Raw genomic sequence first — 16934 nt, 5'->3', positions numbered from 1 at the left:
TATACTAGACTGGAATTTAATCTGTCAGTATAAGTTGAATTGGGTTCTTAGAGCTTCATGATGCTGACTTAAGATCTGACTGAGAGAATAATTTGAGCATATCTTCCAAGGTTGACTCTCACTGTCAGTATAACATTAGATGGAGTCACTTTAATTTGACAGTAGAAATATGGATTCACTTTAATTTGACAGTAGAAAGATGGATTCACTTTAATTTGACAGTAGAAAGATGGATTCACTTTAATTTGACAGTAGAAAAGGGAAAAAGGGAAATTATTTTTTCCCTCACTGTCTCTCTTCCTCCCCCTCGTCCTCACTGGGAGAGGGGTGAGGGAGAGGGAGAAGGAGAGGGAGAGGGAGAGGGAGAGGGAGAGGGAGAAGGAGAGGGAGAAGGAGAAGGAGAAGGAGAAGGAGAGGGAGAGGGAGAGGGAGAAGGAGAGGGAGAGGGAGAGGGAGAGGGGGAGGAAAGGGGGGGGAGGAAAGGGGGAGGAGAGGGGGGAGGAAAGGGGGGAGGAGAGGGGGGAGTTTGCGCATGCGCAGAGGGGGAGGGGGGAGGGGGAGGGGGATTTGCGCAAAATTTTTTCCTTATTTCTCGCGGATTGCGCAAAAATTCTTCTCAGTTCTCTTGAATATAGGCTACTGACTCGTTTTGGAAACTCTTGATCAACAGTAAAATTACGAAAAAAATGTAAAAACTGAAATCGCCATTTTTAAAATCTTAACTTCCAAATTGTTTTGGAATCGAAAGTATTATTTATTGAAGTGGGTAGAGGGGGACAATTTTCACATTCTCACTAGATTTGGAAATTTTATCAGAACTATTTCACAAGACATGCAACTTTGAATATAGAAATTGGTCATTTTCTGTGTATTTGAATATGGGCTTAAGTACACTCAACAATAAATCTTCCATTTTTCGACCGAATTTGACTTATTATGCATGATTTTGAACCGCCGTGACGAACCGAGAATGATGAAGTGTAGTACGATGAAATCTGAGCATTGTGTCAAAAGTTATGTGTTTGAAATTTTGATCCTTGAGGTGTCCTTAAGCGCGCCTCTCCACTAGGAAATACTGAAATGAAGTGTATCTTACGGGTGATTCTCAAGAACTTATGTCGTTGTGCGAAATATCAATGTGAGGACAATGTAGTTGGTGATGATGCTTGAAGCTGAAAATTAGGTGTTTTACACCTATTGTTTCACAATACAAGGAGCATTGTTGCCAGGTGTACCTGGAATATGAGATAGATCGCTATACCTGATCTCAGATTGTAGAGCACAAAAAGAGTTTTTAAAGTGACTACAATTTTATCTGGAGCTATTGTTCCAATATCTCAACAGTTATTAACTGGAATCACAGCAATTTTGTACTTGTGGTATTCAAGTAACAGTCTTTCGAATAATTGAAGTCGGGTTGTGACTAGAAAGATACATCAACTCTAGTTCACAAGATTTGTCATCTTCATGGTTTAGTCTGAAACCTCTCGGGATATCCTTGAGGATTCGGTCTTGAAATTTCACCCTAAGCTAATTTTAGCAATCATTGATACTCATATCGTATTCATTCAATACCTGATAGATTTTTTAGGAAATGAAAATGGATTAAGTTTTTTTATATGGATATCTGCACTCCTTACAATACGAGGACCTCTTTTCCAGAGCTAGATTAATTAGTGTTAAACACATGTTGAGGAAATAATTGTAGTAAGAAAAAACTCTTTCTTCCTAAGAAACGAAGAATCCTAAGAAACTTATTCAATTCTAAATTCAATTCTAACTATCTAACCTTGACACGGGCCACAGAAGTAATGTAAATCGTCAAGAGTATCCAACAGTCTCACATAAAAATACAGAGAGCCTGATTGAAAAATAAGAATAGCAATCTGCAGGAAATCAAAACTTATGCGAGATCTTTCACAAGAGTGATCTATATTCACAAAAAACACTAAACAGAATACTACACTAAATATGATAGAGATCTTCTTCTTCTTCTTCATGTACTGTCTCCGTGGCGGAGGTTGGCTATCATGATGGCGATTTTAATTTTATTTACAGCTGCTCTGAATAGGTCATTGGATGTACACTGGAACCAATCCCTTAAGTTGCGCAACCAAGATATTCGTCTTCTGCCCACTGATCTCTTGCCTGTTATTTTTCCTTGCTATGATAGAGATAATGATTGTAATTCTGTTACTATTGCTTATTGCTCTCAAGATAATCCTCTTCAAACAAAAAAATAAAAAAAAACTTGTATCAAATTAAAAAATTAGAATTGTTTTTACTTTTTAGTTGGAAAAAACATCGGATGACCGATGTCTAGGTAAAACCATCGAACAGTAAACATCGATGTTAAAAACATCGATGTTTGATGTTGAAACATCGATGTTTTTGAACATCGATGTATCGATACCCATCCCTAATGTAAATTGTTCATTATTTAAAATGTGGCTCTCATAACCTATTTTTTGGACTGAGAATGTGTTCACAATGTGTTCAAATTGGAATTGGAACAGTTTTGGGTTTGAGCCTGTTATTCTTTCCACAAGTAATTGTATTTAATCTAATAAAAAATAATTCGCCAGGGTTACTAATTTACTGGACCTCTCAAAGTGAGTCATCAATGAATTGCCAAGAGTATCCAACTATTTCTCGAGTGAATAAAATTCTTACTTTATTGTCCTACATTTATAATCAAGACATATAAAAGGATAAACTAAATCTTGCCATACTAATTACAAAACCAAAACTATATTTACCCTTTTCCAATTATTAAAATCCATATCTTGTGATGAACAAACTAAAAGGTTAAAATGAAAGTTGTAATCAATGATTTGTGCAAGTACCATTCAATAATCAATAATAAATTGCATTCTCATCATGTCAATAGAATAGTTGAGAATAAGATGAAATAAGGAGCAGAATAATTCAAATAATATTTAGAAATAATGGTATCATTTTTTTCGTAAATTAAATCTTGAATTATGTAGTTAATTATTATAATCGAATGGCTTTATAGGTGGGGAGCCCTGGCGGAAGTTCCATCTTGCCTAATATGTAAATATGTATTCATTTCACGTCGTCAATGAGCCTCACGACTATCAGCCGGGACCGACGATTCAATGATGGTTGCCCATCTGATAACAGAATCATCTATCTCCACAAGAATACTCTAGAAAATAATTCAGGAGCAAAAAATGTTCGAGCTGAAGTTTACAATGTTGAATTTTCTAATGTCAATGGATATTACAGCAGTACAAGGGAAATAACAGATGCGGCAGTGAATTTTAGAATAGTTAATTATGAAGAATATTCAGTCTTGGTGAGATCATTGTTACCCTGAAATATGCATGTCCGTTCTCATTTATTGAGAGTGTGCTATGACATTTTCTCCGGTTCTCATTCAGACATTTACCATTAATTTCATAATTTTATTATGATGAGAGCTACACTTTGTAGAACGAGAACCATTTCCCCTCATGGAGAAAAAACCATTTGACATGTCGAACATATCATCAGCTGATAGAGTGGAATAATGCTCTTGTTTTTGATGCATAAGTCTGTACTCACCTTTAGAAACAAAATCGACATCGAGCGTACAGCCTAACGGACACAGGTAAAATTACAAAAAAACTCAAGACAAGGTATTTAGTAAATAGAGTTTTTAATAACAATTTTATGCAATCTATTACACATTATGAGAATTATAATGAAATTATATAAAAAAATTTCAGAGTTTAAAATGTGACAAAATCTTTACATAAATAGACAACATTACTTTTCAAGTGTTTATTTTGTTTGTTCAAATAGTCTTATTATTTATTATGCTAATTGATAAAACACTTCATAAGTGTATAAAAAATATTGGATTGCTCTATGTGAAACAAATAATATGGTGAGGTATCAGTGGAGTTGGCACGTTCATCAGTCTGAAAAAGAGAATGAAAAATTAATAGAGAATAAACAAATAAATGTATTCCTTCCTTGAATTAGGCCCGCCGCAAAATAGACCCACGCTAATCCACGAAAAGCAACCCAAGCCGTGGGACGTTTTGTAAACCATTGCTATAGAATTATTCATAATCAATCAGCTGACAAGTGGATTACTGTCAACGCAAAGTGAACCCATGGTAGCGTGGAACATGGCTACCTCGACAAAAGCCGAGTATAGCCGAAAAAACTGTATTAAAACAATATACAAATCTTGTACCCTTTAATTTTTGAAACTTATTTTTCAACTATTGAACTACCTATCTTAAAGTTTTTGAAAAATAAAGGGTACTACAAGATTTTTATATTGTTTTATTAGCCTAATTAGATTTATATCTATATTAAGTAGAGAAAAAAATCATGTTGTCTAGTTGTTATATGAATTTCTTGATTTCTTTTATAAATAACTGATATTACATTATTTTTCATCTTGTTACTGGAAGTGAATTGTCTCAACTTACATTGACTGGCCCTCCAACCTCCAACCAAATAAATTTCGAGAAAAATTATGTTGCCAAAAAATTAAGGAAATAAAGAAATGATAAAATTGCCAAAATATGTTTCTCTTATAAATATTACTTCCCTTAGAATTAAGGGATGTTGTAATGAGTGAGAATGTTATATCAAAATAACGGGGTATTAGATTTGTATATTGGGTATCAATACCGAACGTTGTAATATCGATAAGTTGTATCATACATACATATCGAATGTGTACTATCGATTGTTGTTGTTCCAAGCAAGATGGCCACCAAGAAATTTTATAATTATGTTCCTAAAAATGAAAAAGTGTGAAATTGTCGTAACTCGACCTAAACAAGAATCCGACAATGACAGCGAATGGTTAACCATGGACGTGAAAGCTATTAACTACATTTATAGTGGGATCACGAACAAGCAACTTGATTTTATTAGCGATATTGAAACTGCTTATGATATAATACTGGAAATTCGACCAGATGTATCTCAAACAATCAACCGCTCTTCAGATAGTGTGCCTGAATAAACTTGACAAATTAAGATTGAGGGACTACAGTGATGTAACTGAATTCTTCAGCGATTTTGAGAAGACAGTAAACGAACTTAAAAGCACAGGTGCGACGGTCACGGAAAAGGAAAAACTCAATTATATGTTGAGAATGTTACCGGACTCTTACTCATACATCGGCGATTTAATTGACGTTTTAAAAGAAGAAGACCAGACGGTGGACTACGTGAAAAACAAAATTACCCTGATGAACACTAAAACAAGAGACAATCAACCGAACTCGAACGCGTATACAGTGGAACATTCTGGACACCCGAAATCATTCAAGAAAGAAACAAGGACCTGCTTCAATTTTGGAAAACAAGGACACCTGAAAAGAGACTGTTGGCAGAAGAAAGACAACAACAACTGGCAGCCGAGAAGAAGGCCTGGCTCATCCTAACAAAAATCCCATAAAACAGGAATGAATAACTTCAATGTAGAAGTACAAAATACAAAACTTGAAAACTACCAAGTGAGTAACTCACTAGAAAAGTTAAAAATAGAGTGGCTAGTGGATAGTGGCTGTACTGATCATGTCATTAATAACGGAAAATATTTTTATGAGAGTATTGAATTAAAAAATCCAATTGATGTCAAGGTAGGTGATGGTAGAATTCTAAAAGCAACAAAAGTAGGTACTGTAGTAAGTGATTTCAAAGTTTTCAATAGAGAGGAAAAGATTAAAATGGAAAATGTGTATTATGTCAAAGACATGAACAGAAATCTAATTAGCTATTCAAAGATTACCAATGAGCATAAAATTATTTCTTGTGGTAATAATTCTAAAATGTTCAACCAAGAAAATGTTCTAATAGCTATTGCCTGGAAAGTTGACAATTTGTATAAGATGACCAGTACTATTAAATGTGAAGAGAGTAGAGTAAATAGTTCAGAAGTTATTGACAAAACTGTAGATCCAAGTTTAAAAGGAAAACTGCATCGTTTGCTAGGACATGTAAACTTTATTTATCTGAAAAACATGTGTGAAAATCAGATGGTAGAAGGTTTGCCTAAATATTTGGGTAATGAATTCATGAAATGTACGATCTGTATTGAAAATAAAATGCACAATTTGCCTTTCAATAAAAGTAGAACTAGAGCTAATGAAATACTAGAAATACTGATTTGAATGGACCACATACTACTACTGGATATTGTGGTGCAAAGTACTTTCTTACTTTTATTGATGATTACAGTAAGCTAGGTAGGGTGTATACAATTAAGTCTAAGAGTGAAGTGTATAATTGTTTTGTAAGCTATATAAATGAAATTGAAAACCTTACTGGTAAGAAAATTAAGAAACTAAGATGTGACAATGGAACAGAGTATATTAATTCCAAAATTTTTGACTTGGCTAGAGAGAAAGGTATTGTAATAAATGCATGCCCTCCATATGTACATGAATTGAATGGGACAGCTGAAAGACATAATAGATCTATCATGGATATGGCAAGATGTTTGTTATCAGAAGCTAGAGTTCATAAACGATTTTGGCCAGAAATAGTTTGTACTGCTGCTTATCTCAAGAATAGGACATTGGCAAACACAATTGAAAAAAGACCCCATATGAAATAGTATTTGGCAAGAAGCCAAGTATTCAATATTTGAAATTGTATGGTAGTAGGGTATTTGTTAGAATCCCAGAAGCTAAACGCATTTCAAAGTGGGACAAGAAAGCTGAGTTAGGAATACTGTTAGGTATAGTGATGTAGGATATAGAGTTTTACTGAACAATAAGATCATAGTTGCTAGGCATGTTGATATAGTCAAAGAAAATGTAAAATGTATTGATTTCAATGATGAAACAGAATCTGTAGAAAGTAAATGTGAGGATAATGCAGGTGAGGATAATGTTGCAGATTCTACCTCAGTAGAAACCGAACCTCAGAGAAATAGAAAACCTCCAGTGAAACTGAATGACTACTATCTATATAATAATTCTCTCGATGTAAACTTTTGCAGTATTGGCCCTGTTAGTTATAGTGAAGCAATAAATTCTGATGAATCGCAAAGCTGGATTAAAGCAATGAATAAAGAGATGCAATCATTAAGTGAAAACAAAACCTGGATAATGGTTGACAAACCAGAGAATAAAAAAATACTTGATGTTAAGTGGGTATTTACTAAAAAATCAAACAATAATTTTTAGGCTAGACTAGTTGTTAAAGGATTTCAACAGAAAGAGATAGTGGATGATATATATTCTCCAGTTGCTAAAATGATGTCATTGAAAATATTACTTTCCTATTGTTGTAAACTAGCCTTATTTGTAGAACAAATGGATGTTGAAACTGCTTTTCTAAATGGTAAAGTTATGTCAGAAATATATGTAAATCAACCTGATGGTTATGAAGATGGTACTGATAAGGTATGTAAATTAGAGAAATCTTTGTACGGTCTAAGAGAAAGCCCTCGGGCATGGTATGAGAGTTTTGATGATTTTATTAGACAGATTGGTTTTGAAAGAAGCAAGCATGATTACTGTTTGTATGTTATGGATAAGGACAACGTAAAGATTTACTTGATTATGTTTGTAGATGATATCTTGATTTGTGGCTCTGACAAACAAGAGATAGATAATGTCAAATAATTACTGTCAAATAGATTCAGGATGAAAGATATGGGTAAAGTAAAAAACTATTTGGGGATTAATATTGAGTATGACTACAATGAAATGAAACTGAATCAAACTTCATATATTGAACAATTGGGAAACAAGTATAACATTGTCAATTCCAAACTGTATAGTACTCCTATGGAAGTTAATCTCAAATTAGAGAAAGCAGATGAAAATACTGATTTAAAGTACAGAAATTTAATTGGTGATCTGTTGTATATAAGTTCAGGTACAAGACCAGATATAAGTTACAGTGTGAACTATTTGAGTCGATTCCAAAACTGTTGTAATGAAACTCATTTCAAATATGCATTGAGAGTTTTGAAATAACTTTATTTGACTAAAAATCAAAGTCTTACTTCTAATAATAATAATGAAAATGATGATTTGGATTGTTTTGTTGATGCCAATTGGGCAGGAGATTCTGTAGATAGAATATCAACTACTGGTTACATTATTAGGTTATATGGAAACGTTGTATTCTGGGAATCAAAGAAACAAGGTAGTGTAACTAAATCACGTTTGCTGAATATGTAGCTTTGTCTGAAACAGTAACTGAATTGAAATTGGTGATTGAGTTAGTTAGTATTTTTCAAGATGTTGAAAAACCAGTTAAAATCTATGAAGACAATTCTGGTGCTGTGGCCATAGCCAAGTACGGTAATTTTACTGAAAATTCAAAATATATTAAAGTACATTATCATTTTGTACACGAAAATGTTTCTAATGGAACTGTAGAAATTGTGAAGGTTAGTTCTGAAGATAACATAGCAGATATCATGACAAAGGCTCTTACTCATGTAACTTTTGAAAAATTCAAGAAGTTGATTAATTTAGTGGATAAGTAATTTGATATTGTAATTTGATGAATATTGATTTTGTAACTTATTTGCTTTGTATTCTGAATATTTCTTTTGTAATTGATATCATTGTATTTGTTTCATTACTATTGTTTGGACGTTCTATCAATGTTCCTCTTTGTTGTCTGGTGTTGTGTGGTGGAGGGGGCAATTAAAGGGTGATGCATATAGCATAATCGCGCCAGTTGCCATTTGCCTGCCAACCGAACAGCTCACTTCTCGTAATGTCGATTTTTGCAAAGTGATCTATTGATTTATTGTGATTTATTACAAGTGTCGTCTCATCTCGTATTGTGATCTGGACCCGGGATCCTAGAAGCAAGGAGGATTTGGACATGAAGGTAGGCCTATGTTATTGTGCACTTAGCCATTTAAATTGTTCAACTTGCTACCCGATGCCAGACAACCCCCAAAAGTTCTCAATGTAATTGATACAGTCCACAAACCAGAGTGCTGTTTGAGCCAGCCTCTGTCGAATTAAACGTGGTCCAACCGTCCGGGATTAATTTGTTAATCGAATTTGAATAGGACATAAGTTTGAAATATTGTCTAATAGGTTTTTTCGTTTTTTATGCCTATTTATTCTTGGTTTGCTGTGTATATGGCTTGTTTTTGTCGTCATAGATGAAGATACGGTTTAGTTGTGGTATTCTTTAGAAATTTGGGCTCAATTTAAGTTGGAAATTGAGTAGAACAAGTAATATTGTCGTAAATAATTGTGTCGTAGTATTATTGCGTAAGATTGTTGCATTGGCGCCACAAGGCTGGACTGCCAAGTTCGTGTCGATAAGTGGAGAAAGACTTATATGTCATCTAGCTGTAAGAGTAACTGGAACTGTTACTTTTTTCAAAGGATACTTGCAGTTATTTGCATTGATTATTGTCGTTACTTTGTTATTAAGAGCAGTTATTGTTTGTTCCAATGAGTATTGATACGGTATTATTAGCCTCGCAACCGATCATTCTCTACCGAGCATAAGTTGAAGTGCTGGCTAGGCTTGTATGATTAGATAAGCTAGCCATTGTTCATTCCATTGTGTTGCCTGCTCTCGTGTTTTCCCTCTTATTCTTGTTTGGTTCTTTGTCTCACTCTCTCTCTCGACGAGTGCTCACTGTTATCGCCTCACTATGGGTGTTATCGAAGACTTGACGTTTCAAAGAGATGCATTAATTTGTAAAATAAAACAGATTAATGAAATTGCTGAAGCTGTCGAAAAAGATCTGAAAAATAAAAAAATGAAGAATTTATTGAAAGTTATGGGTGAGCATATCGATCACCACCAGGTGGAGTTCAATGATATAATAGATAAGATGCAGAGCTACTATAACAAACAAAATCCTCAATTGGAAACAAGTGAGCTTGAAAATTTGATGAGCCAATTTGATGAGACTTATTTCAATGTCAAGGCTATTCTCGAAACCTTACCATCTACTCAAACAAATTTGAATATTAGTTCTTCCAATGTAGCTTCTTCACCTACAACTGGATATATCTCGTCAGTAGCCCTACCTAAGCTTCCTTTAATGACTTTTGACGGCGATTTGAAAATTTGGAGTCAATTTAAAGATTTATTTGAAGCCACGGTTCATAATAATGGTCAAATTGCTGACATACAAAAACATATGTATCTTCGGTCTGCAAAGCGATGCACTGTCAGCCATTTCTGTAGTCCCATTGACAAGTGATCATTATGCTGAGGCATGGAAAATATTATTGAATCGCTACAATGACTCTTACAAGCTGACTGACACATACTTGCAAGCAATTTTTGATATGCCAGCAGTTAATAAGCAACCAGACTTGCTACAAAAATTCATCACTCATTTAGCTGAGTATATTGCAGCACTAAAACCAATTGGTCATTCAGTTAATGACTGGTCAATTCCGTTATTATTTGTCTTACGTAAAAAACTGACTGAAGGATTGAGAGAGAAGTGGCAGAGACTGCTAAGAAATGGAACAGTATCTGATTTGAAAAACTTCCAAATATTTTTGAATGATGAAGCTGTTATTTTGGAGGCTACTAAATCCACTGATTTATTGGGGTCATCTACATCATCAGAAGCCTCCTCATGTAAGCAGTTTGGGAAATCGAAACACACTATGGGAAATTACAAAACTTCAGCTATGATTGTTAAAGCGAAATCGGACGAGCTGAAATGTATTGAATGTAATAATTCTCATGAACTGGAAAATTGTGAAGTGTTCTTGAATCTCAAACCATCTGATAGATTAAAATGTGTAAAAGAATGGAAACTATGTATATGCTGTTTATTGTCAGGGCACTTTATTAGAGATTGTAGAAGAAGGAAGCCGTGCAGTCACTGTAATTTGCATCATCATTCGCTCCTCCATTTAGAGCCGAGACAGCCGCCTGTTGAAAACACCAACACATTGGCCGGTAATAAACAAATAAGCAGGGTAGACGTGCACGACACCACTGATCAAGGCCATCAAACATTTGTTACTGACTCAGCTAAGAAGGTTTTCTCGAATGTAAAGAATTCCGTAGTATTGTTATCAACTGTTAGAATGGAAGTTCGAGATAATCAAGGCAATTATCAAACGGTCAAAGTATTATTGGATAGTGCAAGCACCGAGTCATTTATTACAAGGCGATGCATGAAAAAACTGGGTTTAGTGGTGCAGAGAACACATAGCTTGACAATCTATGGATTATCTGATACTAAATTGGAAGTAGCAGATGAAATCACTAACTGTGAATTTGAAACACCGAACTCCCCTTCATTAAAAGTTACCGCATTGGTAGTCAACAAGATAGCAGCTACAAATCAGATAAGAAATGCGTACTGGGCACATATTGAAGGACTGGATCTAGCAGATCCTGAATTTTTCCTTTCAGAGGAGGTTGATATTTTATTGGGTGCTGAATACTTCCCCTTCATTCTGACTGGAAGAAAGGTGATTGGTCCAGCGGGTACACCATCTGCCCTAGAAACTGTATGGGGCTACTGCCTGATGGGTAAGGTATCAGAGGAGAGGTACTATCTCAAATAATCTGTGCACGTATTCCAATTCTAATTTAGAAGAGTTGTTGAAGCGATTTTGGGCCGTAGAAGAGCCACCTATGACAAAAAAATTATCGGAAAGTGAAATGGCCTGTGAAGAGATATACAAAACAACTGTTTGTCGTTCGAATACTGGTAGATACATTGTAGAATTACCATTCAAGGAAACACCAGAATTATTAAATGAGAGTCGAGAATTAGCCTTGAAAAGATTTATACTATTGGAACGTAGGTTATCAAAAAATCCTGTATTGAGACAGTTGTATAATGAGTTTATGGAGGATTATTTGAAACAAAAGCACATGGTGCTAGCACCCGAACCAGTCAACCAAACAAAATACAATTTTTACATTCCTCATCATTGTATTTGTCGTATAACAGAGGATGGAAATATCAGTAAATTTCGGGTAGTCTTTGATGCCTCAATGAAAACTGAAAATGGTCCTTCACTGAATGAGATTCTCCACATTGGGCCCAGCTTACAATTAGATATTTCAAGTCTATTGTTGAGATTTCGATCTCAGGAGGTGGCAATTGTTTGTGATATTAGACAAATGTATAGAAATATCTCGTTGAATAGGAAACATCATGACTTCCAACGGATTTTTTGGCAAGCTGATGATAGAGAAGAAATGAAAGAGTATACTCTAACAACTGTGTCATATGGTGTATCATCATCGCCATTTCTTGCTATTCGTACCTTGCATCAGTTGATTGAAGATGAAGGACAAAGGTTCCCTACAGCCTCTGAAGCTTTACGGTTTTCTACTTACATGGATGATATAGTCACATCAGTCCCATCAGTGGAAGCAGCAAAGCAACTGCAGTCCGAGCTTACTGAATTGTTAATCAAAGGGCAATTTGAATTGCAAAAGTGGGCCAGCAATCATCCTGCCATTCTATCAAATCTCCCTCCTGAGCATTGTGCTATTGAAGCAAAAGGTTTCACTTTGGAGTCTGACAAAACCACTAAAATTCTTGGCTTCCAGTGGAATCCAATTGGTGACTACCTCTTCTACAGGGTGAAGGTTCCATCCAAGCTAGCTACAAAACGAAACATTCTATCAACTTTGGCACAAATTTTTGATCCATTAGGATATTTGACACCTTTCATGCTTACCATCAAGAGTATAATTCAATATCTATGGCAATCTGGATGTGACTGGGACGATATAGCATCCGTGGAGGTAGTGAAGAAATGGGAGTTTATTTGCAACCAATTACCCCTGTTGGAAAAACTGAATATTTCTCGTTGCTTGAACTTTGAGCTGTGTGAAAATATACAGCTGCATGGTTTTGCTGACAGCTCAGAACGCGGCTATGCTGGAGTGGTTTATTTGCGAGCCTCATTGAAGGATGGTAGCATGGTATGCACAATACTAAGATCTAAAGCCAAGGTAGCTCCATTGAAGAAAATCACACTGCCACGTCTGGAGCTTTGTGCGGTTGTCCTAGTAGCTAGATTATTACATGAAGTTCAAGAAGTGCTCTCAAAAATTATAAACATAGATTATATTGCAGCTTGGACTGATTCAACCGTGGCACTGAGTTGGATTCAGTTTTCACCTCATCGTTGGGCTACATTTGTGGCAAATCGTGTAAGTCAAGTACAGGAACACCTGTCTACAGAGCAATTCAGATATGTGCCAACCGAATGTAATCCTGCTGATTGTGCTAGTCGTGGACTTTTGATTGATTGGTAATTCTCTGTGGTGGAATGGTCCTGATTGGTTAGCCAAACCACTGGAGTGCTGGCCACACCAACTCCACGGTAATGATGATGAAAATTCTAAACAGATTGAATTGGAAGCAAGAAAAATTACACTAGCAACACAGAGTAAAGAGCCCTCACATGAACTTCTTCTTATAAATAAATTTTCCTCATTGACTGTATTGAAGAGAGTGACAGCATGGATTAAGAGGTTCATTCACAATTGTTGTAATAAAGCTAGCAAACATACAGGTCCATAGAGCACTGAAGAGTTAAATGAAGCAATGCTCTCTATAATTGCATTAGTACAAAAGGAATCATTTCCCGATGCTATAGCTGCTATACAATCAAACGATAAATCCATCACAAAAAGTCTTGAACAGTTGATCCCTTTTATGGATTCAACTGGGTTACTAAGAGTGGGGGGAAGACTGAGAAATTCAAGCCTATCTGATAGAAATAAATACCCATTGTTGCTCCCAAAAACTCATCACGTGACAAATTTGATTATAGATCACTACCATAAACTGTATTTACATCCTGGCCCAGCTAATTTGCAAGCAGTCATTCAAAGACAATTTTGGATCTTGAGAGCAAGGGACATAATTCGTAAGAGAACAATTAAATGCATGGAATGCTTTCGTGCAAAACCCACTGGGCAACAACCACTCATGGGAGACCTCCCGTCTGCTAGGCTGCAAGGAGTCAAGGCATTCCTAAATACAGGGGTTGATTATGGTGGACCTTTTGATATAACACTAGGGCGACTGAGGAAGGCTAGAATATACAAGGCATATATTTGTTTATTTATTTGCCTTTCAACTCGGGCTGTACATCTAGAATTAGTCTCGGAATTATCAACAGATGCTTTTCTAGCTGCAATGAAACGATTCCTAGCAAGAAGAGGCACTGTTCACACTATGTATAGTGATTGTGGTACCAATTTTGTGGGAGCAAGCCGAAAACTGTCACAATGGTATGAGCTCACAAAAGCATCAAGGTTCAATGAGGAGATGACTAGAGAGCTGGGTAATCGAGGAATTAAGTGGGTATTCAACCCTCCAGCAGCTCCACATTGGGGAGGAATCTGGGAAGCAGGAATTAAATCTACTAAGAGATTGCTCAAGGCTGCAGTTGGTAATCAAATTCTAACGTATGAAGAATTCAGTACTGTATTAACCCAAATTGAGTGGATATTGAATTCAAGACCATTGACCCCTGTTAGTTCAGACCCAAGAGATTCAAGTGTGTTAACTCCAGGTCATTTTGTACTCATGGAAAGCCCAAAGGTTTGGCCAGAGCCAGAGGAATCAATTGAACCGGTGAACTTGAGAAATTGATGGAGTTTACTCAAAAGAATTTTATCTTCATTCTGGAAACGTTGGCAATTGGAGTATGTATCTAGCTTGCAAACCCGAACAAAATGGTACAAAAAACAAAGTAATGTTAATATTGGAAGTATGATTCTCTTAAAGGAAAGTAACCTACCCCCTCTACAATGGAGGCTTAGCCAAATAACGAAGATATTCCCTGGACAGGATGGAGTTGTGAGAGTGGTGGAGGTACAGACTGCAAAGGGAAGTCTCACTAGGGCTGTCAATAGGGTATGTCTCCTCCCTATTGATGAAGATTAGGCCTTATTGAAGGGAGCTTCAATAAGTTTAGTGGTTAGTTTTTTTTTTTTTGTTTCTCGTTTTACATGTGGGAAAGGTTCCCAAGTTGCTTTGTTTCTTGTTTTTATCTATAGTGGTTGTATTTAGTCATTGTTTCTCATCCCATCCTCTCCTTTCCGTGGGCCTCCTACTCCTTTTTTTATAAGTCTCCTCAAGGGCCCCTGAGGAGTGAAGATATTTTCCTTTTTTTTCCTAGTTTCCCTAGTAGGGTTCGTTATAGGTGGCTTTTGTTTTTGTTATTGGAAGTTCTTCCAAGGTGGGCGGAATGTTCGGACATTCTATCAATGTTCCTCTTTGTTGTCTGGTGTTGTGTGGTGGAGGGGGCAATTAAAGGGTGATGTGTATAGCATAATCGCGCCAGTTGCCGTTTGCCTGCCAACCGAACAGCTCACTTCTCGTAATGTCAATTTTTGCAAAGTGATCTATTGATTTATTGTGATTCATTACAAGTGTGTCGTCTCATCTCGTATTGTGATCTGGACCCGGGATCCTAGAAGCAAGGAGGATTTGGACATGAAGGTAGGCCTATGTTATTGTGCACTTAGCCATTTAAATTGTTCAACTTGCTACCCGACGCCAGACAACCCCCAAAAGTTCTCGATGTAATTGATATAGTCCACAAACCAGAGTGCTGTTTGAGCCAGCCTCTGTCGAATTAAACAACTATATAAATGTAAGGAGGGTTATTAGATTTCTATATCGAGTATCAATACCGAACGTTGTAATATTGATAAGTCATATCATACATTTATATCGAATGTGTACTATCGATTGTTGTTGTTCCAAGCAAGATGGCGACCAAGAAATTCTTATGTTGTAATGCTCCTAAAGTTTTGGCTTTTTCTAAATGTTTTTCCAAATAAATAGTGATGAAAAGTTAAATAGTGTTTATTTCAATTTCCAACACGGGGAAAATGTCTTCTTACTATTGGTGTCTGAATCATTTTTATCCGACCCATAGTTATTTTTCAATTAATGATTATGCTCATCAATGTCGAAACATTTCGAGCAGAAAACATTAAACTTTCGACATGCTAGAAACATGCAGTGAAGCCTACATGTAGAATGAATACATGTATTCTAGGTACATTGAGAATGGGAGTGCACCGGCTTCGGAGATATTACCATTCAGGGCCGGAAGAGTCTCTTACATAGATAATCACTCCCCCGCCACCTTTATTAATGGTCGTTTCTAAGAGCAAATATTTAGGAATACCAAAAGCTTACGATTGTAAACTATGTTTGAGTCAAGACTCGCTTAATACTACAGAGGAGCTGAGGATATCATTGAGTCAAAATGCGCCGGCTTAGATTGAATGACATACTTTCAAGGAGTTGTCGCTCATTGAGGAATGCATCAACGACATACAGTCAAACATTTAGAGAGATAAGAGTAGCCTAGATAAATTTAAAATAAAATGGTTACATTCTTTCAAGAACTGCTACATGACTTTGAAATGATAAGAAATAAGAATAGATTTGAAAGATAAGGTTATAGCGTAGAAATCAACACGGACTCCTACTTAACTAAATGTGGAATCAACATAGATTTTTATTAGGCTACTTTTTGGGTTTTATTAAATTAGAGTTGTTACATAAGTGCATTGCTATTTTTTATTGTTATCTTGATCATCCTACAAAGAAAAAGTTGCCAACAGCAACGGAGATCTGCAAGGTGAACCTGTGCTACAATCAAATAAAAGATTCAACTACAATGACACAAGCTAATATCCTATCATACCTAACTTCCCTTCAATTTTCCCGCTTTCTATTCACCCTCACATTAAATGATTTTCTGGTTGGCCGAGTGAAGTGAGGTCTAAGATTCAAGTCGAAGGTTTGGCATTTCTCTTTATGTTTAAATGTTTATATTTTGCGCATTTACGGCGAAACGCGGTAATAGATTTTCATGAAATTTGACAGGTATGTTCCTTTTTAAATTGGAAATACAAGGATATACAAGGTTTGGATATTGGATTTACAAGGTTTTTGGAAATTTTGCATTTCAAGGATAAAAAAAGGA

The 16934-nt window shown here is 35.8% G+C and overlaps 1 protein-coding gene and 1 long non-coding RNA gene across 4 annotated transcripts in view; one reads left to right on the top strand and one right to left on the bottom strand.

Annotated features, from left to right (window-relative positions):
- The first annotated feature begins 2492 nt into the window (after nucleotides 1-2492).
- LOC120354318 overlaps nucleotides 2493-16934 on the top strand; it is a 23223-nt gene continuing 8781 nt past the window's right edge. For 2 of the 3 annotated variants that reach the window (XR_005572944.1, XM_039441275.1), the window contains exon 1: nucleotides 13516-15430. Coding sequence is in view for 1 of the 3 variants with exons in the window: in XM_039441275.1 (XP_039297209.1) it covers nucleotides 15425-15430 (6 nt within the window). In the remaining 2 variants the exon portion in view is untranslated. Of the gene's footprint in view, nucleotides 2613-13515; nucleotides 15431-16934 lie in introns of those variants that run through there. The other variant, XM_039441276.1, reaches the window with a different exon arrangement.
- Nucleotides 3648-16934, bottom strand: part of LOC120354319 — a 27535-nt gene continuing 14248 nt past the window's right edge. Inside the window, exon 3 of the long non-coding RNA XR_005572945.1 lies at nucleotides 3648-3929. This is a non-coding gene — a long non-coding RNA (uncharacterized LOC120354319). The remainder of the gene's footprint in view (nucleotides 3930-16934) is intronic.

This window comes from Nilaparvata lugens, chromosome X, assembly GCF_014356525.2.
Source record: "Nilaparvata lugens isolate BPH chromosome X, ASM1435652v1, whole genome shotgun sequence".
Taxonomy (NCBI): domain Eukaryota; kingdom Metazoa; phylum Arthropoda; class Insecta; order Hemiptera; family Delphacidae; genus Nilaparvata; species Nilaparvata lugens.
The sequence above is the reverse complement of the archived record's forward strand: the minus strand, read 5'-3'. Positions and strand labels throughout refer to the sequence as shown.